At 40.8% G+C, this 19,607-nt stretch overlaps 1 protein-coding gene across 3 annotated transcripts in view; it reads left to right on the top strand.

Moving 5' to 3' along the window:
• CDHR1 (cadherin related family member 1) overlaps positions 1-19,471 on the top strand; it is a 60,956-nt gene extending 41,485 nt beyond the window's left edge. For 2 of the 3 annotated variants that reach the window (XM_073353295.1, XM_073353294.1), the window contains 3 exons: positions 1,674-1,902; positions 2,960-3,214; positions 12,877-19,471. In XM_073353295.1, the coding sequence (XP_073209396.1) occupies positions 1,674-1,902; positions 2,960-3,214; positions 12,877-13,428 (1,036 nt within the window). In that variant the 3' untranslated portion in view covers positions 13,429-19,471. Of the gene's footprint in view, positions 1-1,673; positions 1,903-2,959; positions 3,215-11,959; positions 12,301-12,876 lie in introns of those variants that run through there. The other variant, XM_073353296.1, reaches the window with a different exon arrangement.
• Positions 19,472-19,607: the final 136 nt, after the last annotated feature.

A 19,607-nucleotide genomic window follows, 5' to 3' on the forward strand; every position in this document is an offset into this window, starting at 1 on the left:
GGTTGAATTTCCAGCTCGGCCACAGACTTCCAGCGTGAGCTTGGGCACATCACTTAGGTTTGCGCTACATGCAATTCTTGTACCAATTTAACTGTTTCAGTTAGGGCTGTGATGTTTCTGCCAAAACAGTTAAATTGGTACAACTCCTAGCATGGATGTAGTTGTACTGGTATAAAGGTGCATTATACTGGAATATTCCCCCTCCCAAATAGGAATAGCAATGTCCGTATGTGAAAGAGTCGACTCACCATTGGCACCTCCTCATGGCGGGGTGTGGCATAGCAGCACTCTGTCCACTGGGGTCTCCTGCCAATGGCTGCTCTGCGGTGGCCTGCCTCTTCCTGTGACTTGGCCCTCTGGCCAGGTCACTTCAAAGTCTCCCCCTTTCTAGGATAGTTGGTGAACACAAAACCAGGGGAATTAATGCAAATAAACAGAGTTAGTGAAGGATAGAGAGGAGTGACTCCATCTCAGCATGTATCCAGATCTGGCCCTTCCTTCCCTCAGGCAGGGATCATCAGGCAGTGGTTGTCTGAGAAGCTACTGCCTTCATTCAGCACTTTCCTTGGGAGCTGAGGGTTGAAGATCTGTTCTTTTCCCTGGTCTGCCAACAAGTGAGCTGTTCTGCCCCCATTTTAAAGCTCCTCCTCCAGTCTGTGCCTCTCTTGTAGGTGTGGCCAGGTGGCAGTGGCTGAGCCCAGGCCAGCTCTTTAATCAATCAATCTTATTTTATTCAGGACATGATCTAATACATTGTACTTATAACCTGAATAAATATGCAGTTCTCTAATGTTTCTACACAAAGAGATCACATTTGGGAAAAAGCCATCACACTGAGCATTGCACAAGTACAAAAGCTTCTATGAAATGCAACTGAAAGGGCTAACACATAAAGAATAAAACGACACCACATAATAATAATTCTCTGTTTTTCAAAACAAAAAGGACAAGCAAAAATATGTAGGGCCAGTGATTTGGGATCTGTCAGGTTTTAGGTCTGTTTTCAGAACAGGAGAGACCTTGTATAAGGCTCCTGGCTGCATAAATTCCAGCATTATACCACTGCTCACATCTTTAAATACTCATTTGCATTAGACCATAACTGAACGGTACTGTACAATAGGCTCAGTTGTCAGCTAGGCAGAGTTCACACTCAGTGCAGCTGAGAAGAAGGTGGAGGAAAGCTGTCTCTAGTCCACGTTTCCACTACCTCAGTCCTGGGCAGAGGCATCCAATATAACTTAGAGCAGTGACCAAAGATCTGGTGAAGTGTCATGTACTGCATCTTTTCTGTGTCTGGTGTGAACCCCCACCCTCAACAAAGCCCTGCCCATCCCAGATGCACCACCCTGCATTGTGAGGCAGTGAAATGGGTGGCATAGAACAAGCTATGCTATCTTTGTGCCACATAAGGTTTCCCAATGTCAGAGGAAAACCGCAACTGCTTCTTTAGGGGGCCTATGTGTTTGTCAATTGACTGTTTAGCCTTTGGTGTAAGCCGTGTGACACCACTGAGCCTATGCAGAGACAACAAGACAAGATGTAAATTAACTTGAGCTTGCATCTGTTTTGGGTACCAGTATCTAACCTCAGCAGTTCAATAATCTAGACTAGGATGTGAGCATCCACAATGTGACCACTCAAAATGCTTGTTTTTCATGCATCTCCTCCAGATTTCTAATCCATCCATCAACAGGAATTATTTATACTCAGCCATGGGCCACATTAGATGCTGAAGTCACTGCAAAGTACAATTTCTATGTGAAGGCAGAAGACACAGAGGGGAAGTATAGCTTGGCTGAGGTATTTATCACTGTGCTAGATGTCAATGACCACTCTCCGGAGTTCAGTGAGAACATCCAGGAAAAGACTATGATCATCGGATCACCAGTGAAAATAGAGGTGAGGAATGAAATGATGTCTGAGACTTCAGAAGACACAGAGTTAGCACAACATCAAGTGCTTTGAATATCCTGCCCCTAAGTGTGCATACATGTGAACAAACACATTTGTTACCCTCTAGTATGTTTTAGTTTGCCTGTTGGGTGTGGCAGTGTAGAACAGAGATCTAAAACATGGACTGATAATATTTTACATACTGTTCAAAAGGGTAAGTGCATCAAAAGAAATGTCATTCTGTAAAAAAATAATAAACTCAAGTTATATCATTTAAATTATCAGTTTGCACATAGTGGGCTGTATAGTGCTAGATTTAAAATAAGTCCATCAGCATCACCATTGGCACAGATGCCAAGGAGTGGGTAAATGTGCATGGAGCTTGAAACCAGGCTACCATTCAAAACAGAAATCAGGTCCATTGTGTGGGGATACTTGCATCTGTCCGTGTAGTTACATTGGTTCTGTAATGAGAGGACTTCAGTTTCCAAGTAGTGTATGTAATGGTCTGGTGTGGAATATGAAAAAAAATGCAGATGTCATCTACAGTTAAATGATAATCTGCCTAAAATATATATTAGAAAACATATATGATCAAGTCTGATGACAAGAATATGCACATGGTTGCAAAAGTAAATATTGAAGTATAATAACAAAAACAAATATAGTTTGGTGGTGTGAAGCTAGCTCGCTGTCAAATTGTTTTCTATCAACTTCACCTGTAAGTGTAAAGTGTTCCTTCTAGTCTGGCTGCTGGGAAATACCCACTAAATTAGTATAAGATGCCTGCTATTATAAAGTGAATCATTTATAACCATCACATCCATGGATATATAATATTTGGACTGACTTTCTTGTTTACTTTAATCTAAAATAAAATTGTTCACATGGAAAGGACTGCTAATTTTGTCATCTAAGGTCACACATTAATATCTCAGTAATCTCACAGCAGATTTTTGACTATTCCTAAAGTGTGCAAATACATGCCCAGGAACTTTTACATTCTCCCTTCACCCAAATTCATCATCAATGCATGTCTCTTTTCAACATTTCTCCTGAACAGGCTATAGATCAAGATGCAGAAGAACCCAACAACATTGTAGACTATTCCATTATGCAAGCAGATCCAGCCAATGTATTTGATATAGATCAAAGCACTGGGGAAATAAAGCTGAAGTCCTATATCAGGTCCCTGGATATCATTCACAATATCACCAAGGACAAAGACTGCATATGGTCTGTGGTAGTTCAAGCCAAGGACCGGGGCTCCCCTTCATTTAGCACGACGGCAGTGCTGAAGATTGATATCACAGAAGAGGTAAGCAGATATTGAAAAGAAGTGACCAGCCTTGGGAGATGTTTGGGTGAAACCAAAGAGGAGTTTCCACTCACACCATTTCTAAAGAGCACTGTTTAATATTTCAAGAGTTAATAATAGCCAAAAAATAAAATAAAATGCCAGCCATCAGAGTTTTCCCAACAGATTTTTGGTAGCTCCACAGTTTAATGCCTTTCCAGAACCCTGAGACCCAACCAAGTTCTGTGGAATCAGAGGCCTAAGAAAATCCTGACTGGAGGAGAGGGGAAAGGGCTGGGACGGGGGGGTTAGAATCTGTCTGGGAGATTAGTTCTTTTCATCTGATGTCAGACAGTTAAGAACCTATGTGCTCCTGAGACCAAACTTCAGTCGGACTACTACATTTCTGAGCTGTCGGTCAAGAGAGATGAAAGGGAACTGGACCAAAAGTTGCCCTACAGCTTGGAAAGCAGGTGATCAGAACTAGGATTCTGGGGGCAATCGAATCAAAGACTAACTGTAATCCATTTCTCTACCCTGTGACAGCAGCATGGCCCTCTGGGTGTAGTAACCTCCATAATCTCAGTGTGGGTAAAAGAAAGAGGTGAATGCATAGAAGGTACTTGAGAAGGCAGAGAACTCATAGAACGTTCTCCCAACTCCTCCAAGGAGTTCCACACTTAGCCACTGCTGAAGGACTATTCCTAAGAACTTTTAGATACCAAATTTAAGTTTTATAAATAATATATATTAAGATATATAGAGATCAATCTAAGGAATATCTGTGTGGATTTCTTATGACTAAAATATTTTCTTGATCTTAAAAAATAATTCCTCCTGCTCTGCTAAAAGCAGTGGGAAAGTTCCCTCCTTCTATCTTCTGTGGATGGGGGAGCTGAGCTCCCCCATGTTCCCTTTCCATCTCCCTCTCTTGAACTTGGGGAGGTCAGCTCCCCAGACCTCCCAGTTCTTCTCTCTGGTCACTGGCTGGCGAAAGGAGGTCTCCTCAGGTGAGAGAAGCTGAGGACGGAGTGGCAGGAGAAGCTGTTGATTGGCTGGTTATCTAAAGGTTCCAAGAATCCCTGCCAGTGGGTGAAGCAGCTTTGGCTCTTAAGAGAATGTGTCCATTTGGGAGTCCCCTGCCTGCCTCCTGCAGAAAATATCCGTCCCTCAGCAAGTTTCACCTCCCCTCTCAAGGTGCAGAGAGGGACAGAGAGAGCTCCTGCCACTTCCAGTTCCCCTGCCCCTCCAGGAGAAAAGGCAGACCTGCCACCAGCTTTTTCTTCCCTGGGCAAAATGCAGAGGCAACAGAACAGTCCTGTGAGTGTCCTCTCCCCTCCTGGAATTCCCTAGTGGGGAGTGTTGGTGAACAGAGGTGGGGAAAGTAGCTGGGAAACCAAGGGATGTTCTACATCCTGAATGTGCTCAAGCACTTTGGGCCTGCTCTGGGACGTGCAAGCTTTTCAGATACATTTATTCCTTTCTCCCCATTCTCTTTCCCATGCACCAGCTCATCAAAAAGTTAATACACCTCCACTTCCCCAACCATGATTACACAATCACCAGAAATGAGGAGCAATCCTTCCTCCTATTTTTTCTACATTAATGTCTTCCTACTAGCAACCTGCTGATACTGTGTATCCTCCATTCAGTCCAACTTCAGATAGAATGATTTTCAGTGTTCCATCCCCCTAGCATTGCATTTATGGACTTCAGTCCCCTATATTCCAATAAGGTATCATGGAACTGGAAGGCGCCTCGAGAGGTCATTTAGTCCAGTCCCCTCCACTCATGGCAGGACTTAGCCCTGGTCTACACTCGGGGGAGGGGGGGGCGGAAATCGATCTAAGTTACGCAACTTCAACTACATGAATAACGAAGCTGAAGTCAACGTACTTAGATAGACTTACCGTGGTGTCTTCACCACGGTGAGTCAACTGCTGCCACTCCCCTGTCGACTCCTCCTGCACCTCTCACGGAGCTGTAGTACAGAAATCAACAGGAGAGCGCTCTGGGGTTGATTCATCATGTCTAGACTAGACATGATAAATCAATCCTTGCTGGATCGATCGCTGCCCGCTGAACCGGCAGGCAGTATAGACATACCCTAAGTATTACCTAGACCATCCCCGACAGATGTTTGTCCAACCTGCTCTTAAAAATCCCCAGTGATGGAGATTCCAGAACCTCCCTAGGCAATTTATTCCAGTGCTTAACCACTCTGACAGTTAAGAAGTTTTTCCTAATGTCCAAACTAAACTGCCCTTGCTGCAATTTAAGCCCATTGCTTCTTGTCCTATCCTCAGAGGTTAAGAAGAACAATTTTTCTCCCTCCTCCTTGTGACAACCTTTTATAACAACCTTCATAATTAGCCCACGCAGGCAGAAGCTACAAAATCTTTGCACAGTGCTTGATCACTTCTTACATCACTCGTAGTTTTTCAGTGGTGACCAGAGTTACTTGCGAAAAATACTCTCAGATTCAGCCTGTGGGGGAGATTCAATTTCCAAATACAAAAATCTGCTGTGAATGGGTTCTCCTTCTTTTTTTTATGACCACCTCTGCTAAGTTTCTGTCCTGTTAGCACACTGAAGAGTTCATCTGGGTTGTCTCTCTTTTGTCTGAGGTCATAAGTGCTGGAAAAGAGTCCGTATAGCATCCAAAATCTAGTCTGGACAACACAATCTTAACCGTGTGGAAGAAACAGTCTTTTGTTAGGATCATGCACCAACCACACACTGGCTATAGGTGAATGTGTCTTTTCTCTCTTCTCTGTGCATGCACCATCTCTGTGGGTTACAGTGCTGTATAGTGACTTTTTTTTAACTACTCCCTTCTGGATGCAGAGCTTTTCTAACAGCATAACTAGAGGTTTCTCACAGTGTTAATCACACTGAGTAATTAAACAGGCATATTTTTCTGATTAACATTTACCATTGCAATTAGTGCAGGGCTGTGCCCTTCGTGATAGATGCCTTGAGGCTAAGTGCATCAGTAGAGCACATCAAAAAGGCCTTTTGCTCTTGGAATAATACAACAATAAAAAAAATCCAGAAGCTGTTTAATTTAACTGAGTCTGGTTTGGTGGAAATTGGTGTTGATTGGTGCCCAATGCTTTTCTTTATCTCCTACCCTTGCTCGACAGAATAAGAAACATATGTTGAAGAAGCAACTGTTTTCCTTTTTTTTCCATTATGTCCTGCTTAAAATTTATTCTCTAGGGCCAATATTTTCAAATGTGAGTGACTAAAGCTAAGCACCTAACGCTCCAGTTCTCTAGGGTGTTCCACATGGATAGATCCCTGCATACACACAGAACCCCATTGACTTCACTGGGACTCTGCAGGTTTATGGGGCTATTTGGACACAGCTCTTTGCAGTACTGGGCATAAGTCCATATTTAGACTCCTAAAACCAGTGGTATATTTGGGCATTCAGCAGCTTGGGCATTTATTTAGACTTCTGAAATATAGATGATGATGACAGAACAAATATATAATGGATAATATGAAAAAGTACAGGAGATAAGCATACACATTAGGCATGAGAGACAAGACAGGGTGTAATAAGGTAGAAATTTAAAATAGAAACATTTTTATATAGGAATTAAGAAAGTTTTTTTTTTTTTAACACCAGGATGATCAGGGAAAGAGAGAACCTACCACAAGAGGTATGTATTTATAGCATTAGTATTCATATAGAAGTTCTTAAAATCAGTTTCCACAAATGTAAGGTGAGGCTAGCAATCAATGAGTGATATGTGATATGACAATTTCTCTCACCTGGATTGATCCCTTACCTTTGGGAAAGGCCACTTATATAAGATTGTCCTTTGGAAATAGCTTAATGACGAGTGGTTATTATAAAGTGGCATGTAGAGAGATTGCTCTTGAACAACTCATTTGTCATAAGGCACATTATCTTTTATTTCTTTGTGCTTTATAACACACGCTAAGTATCTTTATACAAGACTAGTTACTACATCTTGAATGTATCCTATTGCCTGGGGAAATTGGCAAAGGAATTGTATTGAAGCTCAGTGATGCCTCATCCACCTATGAGTTTTCATCATGATGAGCAAGACAGTAGATGCAATGTTCCCATTATTAAAATAGAGATGGGTCTGAACTAGAACCCAAGATATGATCTCCCCACAATTTTGGGGAAGTTCGGATCCAGATGTAAATTTTGTTGTTCAGATTCATCGCTGTATCACTGTGCATTTAATTCCACACACATGAAAAAATTCTACCCCTGAGTTACTTAACTGTATATGAAAGCCTGATGAATTAAGTGTCAGATAAACCCTGCTAAGTAGTACATGACCTGAAATGAGTTCCATTAATTGTGAGTGTTTGTCAAAATCTATTCTGTAGCATGACACTGAAGGTTGCATAGTATAGGAACAACAAAGGGAGAAAAATTATATATACTGAAGAGGTTGCTATTTATTCTTCCTTCGTACATTAATCCCATCAAATGGGGTCCACTCCATTAGTCCACTCCCGCTGAAGTGCTCGTTCAATGCCATGTCTTCTGTCATTCCTCATGCTAATATATTTTTGTTTATGACATCCCACCACTTCTTCTGGGCTTGGCCTCTATCTTTTCCCTTCAGTCTTGATTGGTTGGACTCTCTTGCCCACATAGTTGTCAGGACTCCACTTGACTTGACCAAACCATCTGAAATGACACATTCCCTCATTTTTTCCTTTCTGGATGTTCTTTTGAGCATGTCTCAAACGTACACATTCCTTACATGATCTTTCTTAAACCACACATCCATCTCAATATTGCATTTCTATGGAATAGATCATTTGCTCTTGTTTCTTCTTGGTTTCCCAACATTCAGTGCCATGCATTAAAAAAGTATGAACCACCATTTTAAAGACTTTCCCTTTGAATCTTACCCGTATCCTACTGTTCCATACTACACCACTTATCTGTCTCCATTTGAGCCAGGCATTTATTATCCTAGCTCTAAGTTGGTCCTCTATTTTCCCCAGATTCTGGAACCCATACTTCTAGATACTTGAAAACTTTGTGGTTTTGATATTGTCTGCCCAGCTAGTTTCATGGATAATTCTTCAGTGTTCACAATATTAAAATAACATACCATATACTCTGTTCTTCCTCTGCTTAGTTTGAGCCTGTGTTTGTCCAACACATATCTACATTTATTAAGAATCCTCTGCTAGACTATCTTTCTCCTCACTGAATTCTATCATCTGTGAACAGCATGCACTAAGGTATGCACCTTGTGTGTGTACCCAGCATGAGGCTAAACAAGAAAGCACTCAATGTTGATCCCTGATACACTTCCACCTTTCTGATAGTGTTTTACCATGGGGAAGTTTGGATCCAGATGTAAATTTTGCTGCTTGGGCTCATCTCTGTATTATCTGAAAGTCATGAATAAATGGGATCAGCCAGCACTATCCATGTTAGCAGAACAGAGCTGTTCCAGAGGGATACAGCTTAAAGATGAAATTGATTAGATTCTGTCTGCATGGCAATATAGCCTTGAGTTCTGTTAGTAAATATTAACCTTTTTAGACCACTTTTTCTTGTATGTTAATTAATTTGCATATTAACTATTATCCTAGTATCTTTATATTAGCTAAGAGTGTGTTTAAATTTTCAGGCCCACAGCATTAGCTCTTAACTTGTCAGTGACCTGTACTCAGGAATTTTTATCTGATTGAGTGCTGGGCTGTATCTAATTATCCTCAGCATCTCCAAGTCTGTGGAATATTGGTGTCCAGGGAAGAGACCCCCCTCAAACTAATAAAAGTATCTACAGAAAAGTATGTTATCAATAAAACTGGGTGATTGATAAGGGATATTTGTTACGGCAGATGTTTTCTGTAAGGGACTGGGTGATGAATATGGAATAATTTTTTTTACAGAAGAGTTCTGAAATGGTTGAACCAGTAACCCACAGAAAGTTGCTTTTAACTCATTAAGAACTGTTGATTTCACAGCAGTTGGTAATAATGAGTGGGTTAGAGATTCCTTTTTTACTCATCAGTCAGATAAACTGAGGTTTATAAAAGAAATTTCATCACTAATTAGGAAAACAGAACACATGATAAAAATTAATAATGGGAAAGTATTTTCCCTCCAAAAAGGAGTTTCTTTGTCTCACACCCTATGAAAGGACAGAGGTTTGGGGAGTTAGATTGAGACTGAACCCTGTCAGTAGAAGGTAGCTACAGCAAAAGGGACCACACTACCCTCCCTTCACCATCTATGTCTTCTTTCTGTATTCTGTATAGTGCAGTATTAATCTTTGATTAATAATCTTTGATTAAATAATTCTATTTGAGCCTATTTGACAATCTCAAACCATTATTAAATTCAAATACACAACCGTTCATGTTAGAAGATTCAGAATTCAGCTCCCTTGAACTGTCTTCCCATCTCACTGAATTTGGGGCCTGTTCAGAGCATTTATATTTATAATAGCTTGCTTTATGCCAAAACTAAAACATCACTGGTTTAATCAGATTCAGCCTATATTGAAAAGAGTTTCTTTCCGATGTATTTGTTATATTCTTCATAATCTGCATGATTTAAAGTACATATGAGAAGATGGATTTTTCTAATTTCATATTGAAAATATTATACATTTTGCCACTCTCATATGTAACATACACATTTTGCCAATATCAGGACATTTACAGGATACGTGTATAAAACAACATGTAAAACTATACTGACATGGAATTCTCAGCCAAATCAAAATGGCATGACTGTAATAGTTGGGCGTTTAACCACTTATATAATCAGTTGCGGGTGCCTGATTTGCATAAGCACTCTGGCCCAGTTTGTGTGATTAACATACAGGCCAACCTTGGGAGTGGTATGGAAATACATAACCCCAAGGGGAAGGTCAGGAAGCATTTAAGCCCTGGAGTTTGAACATTTTGGCCTCAGACCTATCCAGCTCAGATAGGATTATTAAACATGAAACATCCCCAAGTTATTATACTGGAAATGAAATGAATTGGCCAATGAAAACTGGCCAGCTTTTTAATACTTTGTAGATCAGCACATAGGAATGGATATGAAAAATATTACTTCTCTGTAATTTCTTCAGTTATGAATATTAAGCAATAATATGGTGCTGTATGTTTGAGATCTTCAATTCAGCTTGTACACATTAAATATATTCATACACAGAAATTAAATAATGCTAGTCCCAAAAGCTTCGGTAGTATTTTCACAAACGTGAATTGTTTTGCATGTTTAAATAGCCCAGTCTTCTCTAGTTTAAGTAGGAAGGAAGCTAGCCCTTAACAATCATTTCACAGCACATCAAAGGAATTAAAACACCAATTTTAACAGGAGAAGATTCTTTGATGTCTACTGCTGTGATTTTCACAGTTACAATGAGAAAACTAGCCAGTGAGGAGCTGTGAATAATTATAGGGCTGATGAAACATGGCAAAAGTTTCGAGGTTGCTAAGAGGTTTATAATAATTTTGAAGAATGGAAAGCCCAAGCCTGGAACAAGGTTTACGTTGAAAAGAATAAATAAGCTGTTAAGACCCACTTCTATTCTTTAGTTATTACCTACCTTTGCCTACTACCTGTTGTGCTGATGATGCTTGCACTGCCTTAGTGTTTTAGAAATAGTGGCATTGCCTATATGTCTGCCAATGACAGTTTCGGCTTGAGTCACCTTCACAAGTCTCAAACGGTAAGTAGTATTAACAGGGAGATATAGTGGGTGAGGTGATATCTTTTATGGGACCAACTTGTGTTGGGGAAAGAGACAAGCTTCTGAGCTTACACAGAGCTCTTCTTCAGGTCACTGAAGTTGATCCAGTAAAAGATATTACCTCACCCACTTCGTCTCTCCAATGTCTTGAGACTAACCCAGTTACAACTACACTGCAAAAAGGTATTATTAGTAGTCTCTTAAGTTTCATATTTGAACAGTGTGTATGGTGAAGATATATTACTGTGATGTACCAGGCTTTTTATTCCTGTCCTTTCCCATAGCTGGGTAAGGCTTTAATTAAAAGAACATGAGTGTGCCATATCAGATTAATATGGTCACTTGCATGCTAAAGCTAATTTTCTTGATGTTTTTCCATATGTGATACTTTACCTCACACATCCACCACTCCTGGTCATTCTAAAGGGAATTTCATTTTGTGTGTGCACCGATGTGAAGCTTTCTAGCTTGTGTAGAATGATATGAAGGAGAGCCTAGTCTGTTTTTGTTCCATGAGTTTGTATATGATGTAGATGCTTGTATGTCTATGGGCAACTCAGACCCTCATTCCAAGGAGCAGTGTTCTTACTTTGTTAGGCCTGTGAGGACACTCAGTAAGCCCTCACTCTACGCAGATGTAAGTATTGTCAAGGCGCTGGGGATCATTCAAATCACATGAATCACCAATTGCATGACGCTCTCCCATGAACATGTGCTAGGGGAGAACATGAACAATGGAGGTGTGGGAAATAATCTGACTGCTCTAAGACAGTGGATAAGAATCTTTTGTGTTCATCATCTACTACAGTTCTCATGGCTGTGGAGCTGGTGAGGGATGGGCAAAATGTAGGATTAGTTCACACAGTTGGCAATTTTTATTTTAGCTTGTATGTAGGATAAAGATTTACATCAAACATGGTTACCTAAAATTAGGCATCATGTGTCTCCAGAGTGCTATGCCCATATTTACAAATTGCCAGTTTCTTTGGAATATAATGGCGCACAGGTTGATAAGTTCTCTTATTTTTGACATTTCCAGATCAAGTCAAGGGTAAAATCCTATATTTTAGGCCTCAAGAAGCGTCCATGGACAATATTTGGAATTTGCATGAGTGGCGTCCTTTCCACCATTTCTGTAACAATGGTGATCTCCACCATCACCTACTGGAAAAGTGTGAAAAGATCCCGACTTCATCCTCAGGGCAAAATCCGAAAAATTATACGGGGACCTCCAAAGCACTGAGTGTGCTAAGCTGTGAAATGAACTGTTCATTCATTTGTCCTTAATATGCCATATATAGTGCACATTAGCTCTTATTTAGTTTTTTTTAAAACAAACATCTTGTTCTACTCAGGTCCATTACCTCAAACCGTTTTGTTATGTCTGTAAAAGAGTACTAGAAAACAAAATGCAACACAGATCTGCTAGAGACTTATTGTGTGCATTGCAATAAAAAAAATGTGGTTGCCTCAAAATATCTTTAATGCCATATTCAGTCACAGTCCCGTAAACTGTACCATGTGCAGCTCTTCTCAAAAGATTATGTCCCACTTGTACATTTCTATTGGGATTCAACAGTATTGTTCCTTCCTTGAAATTAATTCTAAACTACAGCATAACAGTTCAGCTGTCTGTTGCAGAACTAATTCTTCTCTTAAATACTCCACTATCACACAGGATTGATCCAAATCATTGCAGTAACACCACTGTAAGCGTCAGTGTTTGGCTGTTACAGTACAATACTATAGGGATTTCTTTTTCTCCAGTTTGGTATCAAATCTAAATGACCCAAATTCAAATGTAAAATAATCAAATTGGTTATTTATTTATTTTTTTACAAAAAGACAACTTATCTTGGTCCACCCTCATTGTTACATATTTTGGACAAATGAAATTATAGAATCTCTGTCTGTCCCATAGAGTAAGTCACATGTTCTCTTTGTACTCTTTTACAGACTCTTCACAAAGGGCCAATGGCCGCCTTTTTGATGCACACTAAAGATAACCCCATGAAAGCCTTAGGAGTGCTAGCTGGTGTCATGGGCGTAATGGTGGTGATCACAATCATGATCTCTACTGCCATGTTCTGGCGCAATAAGAGATCCAACAAAATCATGCCGGTGAGACGGATCATAAAAAAGAGACAGATCCATCAACCCAGGACGGTCAGGATGGAGTGGCTGAAATTCAAGTTGTCCAGCAATCCTGCCGAGAAGTTTGCCATTGAGGATGACACAAAGAGTCTGCAGAATGAGAACAGCAACAATAATGTCCAGGTGCCCTCTCTGCCACCTACTGCCCCAGCCCTGCCCCCTTCCCCAGTTTTAGCACCCAAGATAAATACCACTGAGTGGAGAGTGACCACAGTGTCAGGCTCCCTAAACCCCAAGTTTATAAACAAGCAGGGGAAGAAAAAGGGCCCCAGCAGCACCCATAATGCCCTGGTCTCAGAGCTCAAACAGAAGTTTGAAAAGAGGAACATAGCCAGTAACAACCCCCATTTCTAGTGCATCTGTAGCAGCCACTCATAGAGATCACATAGCCATGCAGTATATGGAGAGAGGTGCATGGTGTGATTGATCTTTTCCATTTCTTTCAATACAAAAGGAACTAAAAGCAGTTCCCCACTGCTACAGTCACCTGTTACTTTTCACAAGTATTACATGCTAATATATTTTGCAATGGAATTAGTTCACATATAATATTGGTGTCAGTTGCTAGAATTGTATTCAGATCATTTCTAAAAACTAGTTTCCTCCCTGCACTGTTTGACCAAGGTGCTAATTGTCCTGATGTAGGCCATAATTTTCAGGAGGGGCCAGTGATTTTAGGGGTGTCCAACTTGAGACTCTTTCAAGAGACATGATTGTCAGAGGAGCTATGCACCCCTAACGCCCGTTGATGTCAATCCTTATCAGGGCTGGAAGATAGCCGCCACGGTGCCTAAAACTGGGCATTTAAAATCACACCACACTTGAAAATGTTGACCTTCTTGTAGAAACAGCAGCATATCAGTATAGGAGGTCATTTTTTTTAATTTAGGCAAGCTGTTAGTCTCTGAGTAAATAAATTATAAATGGATACTAACACTCTTAGGTATACTCCACATTTTGCAACAGCTTGTGAAGTGATGCGCTTAGGACTTAAGTATCCTTGATCCTAGATATGAACAGACAGGCTTTGAGAAGTTTTTCCTTTTCATGCAGCTTACACTGGATTTTGCCAGAGCAGCTTTGACATAATGCTTTCCTCCATTTCCCAGCCAAACATCCCTGCCAAAAAGAAAAGGAAAGTCCCACTCATTCTTTCCAAAAACAGTTGGTAATAGGTCCAAATATGGAAACTGTAGCACCTGCAAGAGGTGGGGTTAGTGCTAATTCAGTGCTGCTCCCTGCAGGTAGGGCACCCCACAATGGTGGAGAATAAGGGAGAAGCAAGAGGTGATTAAAGCAGGAAGACTGAAATGTAAAAACTGAGCAAGAAAATAGGCGGGAAAAGTGAAAGCAGCCTCCTGGAAGTTGGGTCCATCAGTCAGGAACGTGTCTTTAAAAAAAAAAAAATCCTTTACCTAGATCTTGGGAAAGTCTTTCTAGCATAGAATGTTGGCGTGGTGTGACATGTTTCATTGTATATCATGGACTAATGTAGGGGGCTGTCAGGTGACCGTTTCCATTTTGGCACAAAACATTACTGTCCTAATTATGCTGCAGTTAAAAGGCTACTCTCATTTGCATCTGAAGCACCTAGTTTTTTCCTGCAGTTTGTAGCGTAGCAATAAAGGGTCTAACCTAGGGTTACCCTCATTCATTAATATTGTTAAAGGAAAGCTCTTTACTCATTTCTGAATGGGTGAAATTAACAATACAGAAGGGAGCAGGTAAAGCTGTTTTTCTGTATTCCTGAACTGACATTGAAGTACCATCTGCCTGCTTTGTATCAATCCAGCAAAGCAGCTGTAACTGCAGTTTAACTCGATGGTTAAGGCAGGTTAACAGTGCCTTTGCCTCACCTGTTTGTCAAAAGCAGCTGGCCCGTACTACTGAGTGTAGCACCTTGTTTCCCACTCCAAGGATGAGGCCAAAGGTGACACTTTTAAAACTTTGCCCTCCCGGACACAGGCATTATGTGGGAGATTGTACCACAGTGTGCTAATTCTATGACACAAACAGCACAGTGAGGTGGTGGAATCTAGGTCTCTAAGGTCAGGCTTGACAAAGCCCTGGCTGGGATGATTTAGTTGGGGATTGGTCCTGCTTTGAGCAGGGGGTTGGACTAGATGACCTCCTGAGGTCCCTTCCAACCCTGATATTCTATGATTCTACGTTACATTGGCCCAGAGATATTTCAGGCTCCTCTTGGTGTCATTGAAGCATACAGGGCTATGCAATGAAAATCAGGAGGGTGGCAACCCCAAGCCAGAAGAAGGTGAAGTATTCTGAATAACCATCTCTCTTCTAGCCTACTATTTTGTTGGATTATATTGCATCTGCTACTGACCTATAGACCTGCTGGATCTGACCTAGTTCCTGGATCCATGGATCCCTCCTTAACTCCTTTATCCCTAAACCATCAGATAGTCTCTTTTCTCTACATCTGTCATCCCTGTATGACTGCCTATTGCATCACATTTTCTCCATCAGGGAAGGTGAGCTGAGCCATCTGCCCTAGGGTAATGTCTATGCCACTCCTGAAATGACTCAACAGATGGTGTCATAGAGCACTGTGGTTCGCTATATGTTTCCTCCTGTCTGCCCACATCTCTCCCACACCGTCAGCTCAAAAACAGCATGGCTTGCAGCCTGCATCTGAACTCCCACAGTCCCTAAAAGGATTGGAATGAGTTCCCTAAACTAGAGCCTCAAATAATTGTAAAAAATCTTGGCCCACAATCATGTATTGGTTCTTGGCAGCAGTACCAAGAATTATAAGTGAATGTGTAATCTTCAGTAGGCTATTCCTATAACCACATTTTGCTGCCTGCTTTTAGGCCCTGTTTAAAGCCACGTATTCTTTGCAGCAGCACAATGAGGCCTGTCGCACTAAGCGTCAGACCTTTGTGAAATAGCCATTTGAAGTCACTGAGTTGTAGGTTTGACGGTTTGGTGCAAGCAAGTACAATGAGACTTAGCTTCGCTTTCAAACTATTCCCTTTGGGTCGATCTGGCTCCATGCTAGAAAAGATACATACTATGTCAGATGCTTTGGCTGAAGCTCACGGTCGTAGATGTGCACGATAACCAAAGAAAGCAGTGGCACAGAAAACCCTTTTGAAATGCATTTAGAGCCAGTTTAACCAATTCCCTTGCAAATACATGATAAATCTTGGCTGTGATTTCCACCCATGTACACCAGTGTGATTCCATTGGCTAATGCCTGGTTTAGACTGGCAGGCAGAGAAGCAATTCCATCCACATTATGAAGGCTCCAAACTATTACTACTTCTACTAATTTCTGGATACATTTCTCATAAAAGGAGGGAATATTTTATATTTCACTTTTTGAGTTGAGGCAAGTGATATTTCCAAAGGGCTAGAGATAGGTATACAATATACTGTGAGAAATTGCACAATGACGTACATAGTAGTTTAGGACAATGGGCCTGAATCTCTATTCCATTATATCCCTAGAGCGATGCTGATCTAAAACTGGTGTAAGAGGCTGGAGAGTCATATCTTATATAAAAACAATGAGGAGTCCTTGTGACACCGTAGAGACTAACAAATGTATTTGGGCATAAACTTTTGTGGGCTAAAATCCACTTCATCAGATGCATGGAGTGAAAAATACAGTGAGCAGTATAAATATTACATCACGTGAAAAGATGGGAGTTGCCTTACCAAGTGGGGGGGGGAGGCCTAAAGAGGCCAATTCAATTAATCATAGAATCATAGAATATCAGGGACCTCAGGAGGTCATCTAGTCCAATCCTCTGCACAAAGCAGGACCAAACCCCAACTAAATCATACCAGCCAGGGCTTTGTCAAGCCTGACCTTAAAAACTTCTAAGGAAGGAGATTCCATCACCTCCCTAGGTAACGCATTCCAGTGCTTCACCACCCTCCTAGTGAAAAAGTTTTTCCTAATATCCAACCTAAACCTCCCCCACCGCAACTTGAGACCATTACTCCTCATTCTGTCATCTGCTACTACTGAGAACAGTCTAGATCTATCCTCTTTGGAGCCCCCTTTCAGGTAGCTGAAAGCAGCTATCAAATCCCCCCTCATTCTTCTCTTCTGCAGACTAAACAATCCCAGTTCCCTCAGCCTCTCCTCATAAGTCATGTGTTCCAGTCCCCTAATCATGCCACAAGGACTCCTCGTTGTTTTTGCTAATACAGACTAACATGGCTACCACTCGGATACCTAAAATAGCAACAAAAGCTAGGATTTCTGCCTATCTACCTGAAAAGCAATTGTTTACAGCCACCAGTGTACTAATTACTGGAGCTATTTCTTTTTGAATTCTTACATTGAAGAGTGTGGGGAGATTGCTTCATTGAAGTCTAGAAATGAGGATTATGGAGTATGAAGTGATACCAGTTGTTAGGGGGCTTATTCCTTCACCTGGTCCTTCTCGCATGAACAGAGAGCAACAATACCTGAAGTCCAAAGGTGCAAACAATTCAATGTTTATTGGGGTGAACTTCCAGCAAGCATTAGTCCAGTTTCCTTCCTTAGTGTCCTCCTTCCCAGCTTTGACACCACAGAGCCTTACCTGTGTCCCTGTTCCCATTCCCCTCCTTAGCAAAACATGATTCCAATTTCCCCACCCCCATTCCCTGTTCCCATTCCCCCCTGTTAGCAAAACATGATTCCAATTCCCCACCCCCATTCCCTGTTCCCATTCCCCCCCTTACTTCCTGATTGACTGCAGACTATATAGTAAAACTTGAGTTCTGCTTAGCTATACCTTAACCAATCATTTTACTGAAATTTCACTAACCAATCCTAACGTATTGTAACATGATTATTTAACCAGTTATATCCCACCACCTTAATCAGTTTACACCCAACAAAATTAATTATACAGCAGACAGAAACAATCACAGAACCAGACAGAGATTATACAGACAAACAATAGGGAAATGGGGACTACAATGATAGAACAACACAGAAATGAGGATTTCACAACTACATCTATAAAGACATAAGGGTTTCCCAGCTGTGTCTATTGATAAGTGAGTTCTTGCCAGGCAGGATGCTATCAAATTAAGTTTCCTTTTACATTTTCTAGGCACTTCCCTTTCTCTGGAGGCGATAGGCATTATCAGGACAGGATTGTATTCCTAACAGCCCAATAGCACCTTCTTTCAATGTGACTAGTTTGGAATGTGAGACTGTGACCGTTCGCTTCCCAGCTTATGGCTGCCTCTGCTGCTTAGCCAAAGGCCTTAGCCTAAGAACAGGGCCTCAGACTGCCATAGTGAGAAAAGGCCTTATACAGTCAGACAGTGATTTTGATTCTCTCTTTTATACCTCTAGAACTAGCTAAGTGATAAGAATACACCTAAAATCTTAGAGTATAGGCCTTTACAGACAGGCCTGAATATTTATATCCTAACACCAGTGTGGATGTTTTATTATGCAAAACAATTAAGAAGCATTTGCTGTGCAGTAGAACTGTGCAAAGAATGGTTGAATAGGGAAAATGTAACTTTGAAACACTTACTTAAAACAGAATTTAATTGGGCTTTTGCTATTCCCCAGTAGGCAAATTTATAGAAATGAGGCATATTTTAAAAGAAATAGTGGCTTGTAACAGTGGTGATGACTGAGACTCATAGCACAAAACACTACAGGCAAAATTCTCTCTCAGGTGGCAAGCCTATTTTTGATATATATATATATATTTTTTTTTCTATTCAGGCCTGGTTACTATTGCCGCTGTTGCTGATGGCAACTTTTCCCCTGGTTCTTTCATTTCCTCATCTTTGTTATCTGGCATAACGCACAACAGTGTATTGTTTGCTCTTGTTCTTTGGGTTCTGGCTACACTTGAAGGCCCAGTTCATCAGCTGGTGTAAAACAGCCTAGGTTAAGAGGAGCAAGGACAGTTATACTAGCTGAGGATCTGGCTCCATGTTCTGGCCGATTGCAACCCTAACATCTCCACACACTTCTTCAATTTTTGCCTAAATGTTCACCTTCTTTGGGACACCATTTACTAAACAACAGTGAACAGCGTTTGCACAGGTCTACTGTAGAGTCCAGGCCCTACCCCCCAGGAATAGTGAGGTAACTTCATAACCGCACAGGGAGGAGTACTCTGTATTGGTGCACAAATGTCTGTGATGACTTGAAGTAATGATCTGTACATTTCATTTGTTATATTTCTGCATCTGTTTATACAACATTTCATAAAGTACCAAAAACTTATAACTATTGTCTGGACCCCTATCTTCATGAAGATGTATTTATGGCAGTATTTATTGTTCATGCTAATATGATGAAGCCCTGTAAGGACCATTTAATTAAATGAGACTTAACAGGAATTATAAGATAATAGTCTTAAAGAAACATTTAAGGAGAAAAAGATGTTTTATTATATATTGTGAGACTTTTTTTTCCAATGAATACAGGTCTTCTTACCAGTTACACTGTATTCCAGATGTTTTTATCAATAAAATCCATAAAAGGTACCCAATGATTATGGCATCAGTGTTTTCTGTTTCTCTTGGCAGTGGCA

Source organism: Lepidochelys kempii, chromosome 7, assembly GCF_965140265.1.
Source record: "Lepidochelys kempii isolate rLepKem1 chromosome 7, rLepKem1.hap2, whole genome shotgun sequence".
Classification (NCBI taxonomy): Eukaryota; Metazoa; Chordata; order Testudines; family Cheloniidae; genus Lepidochelys; species Lepidochelys kempii.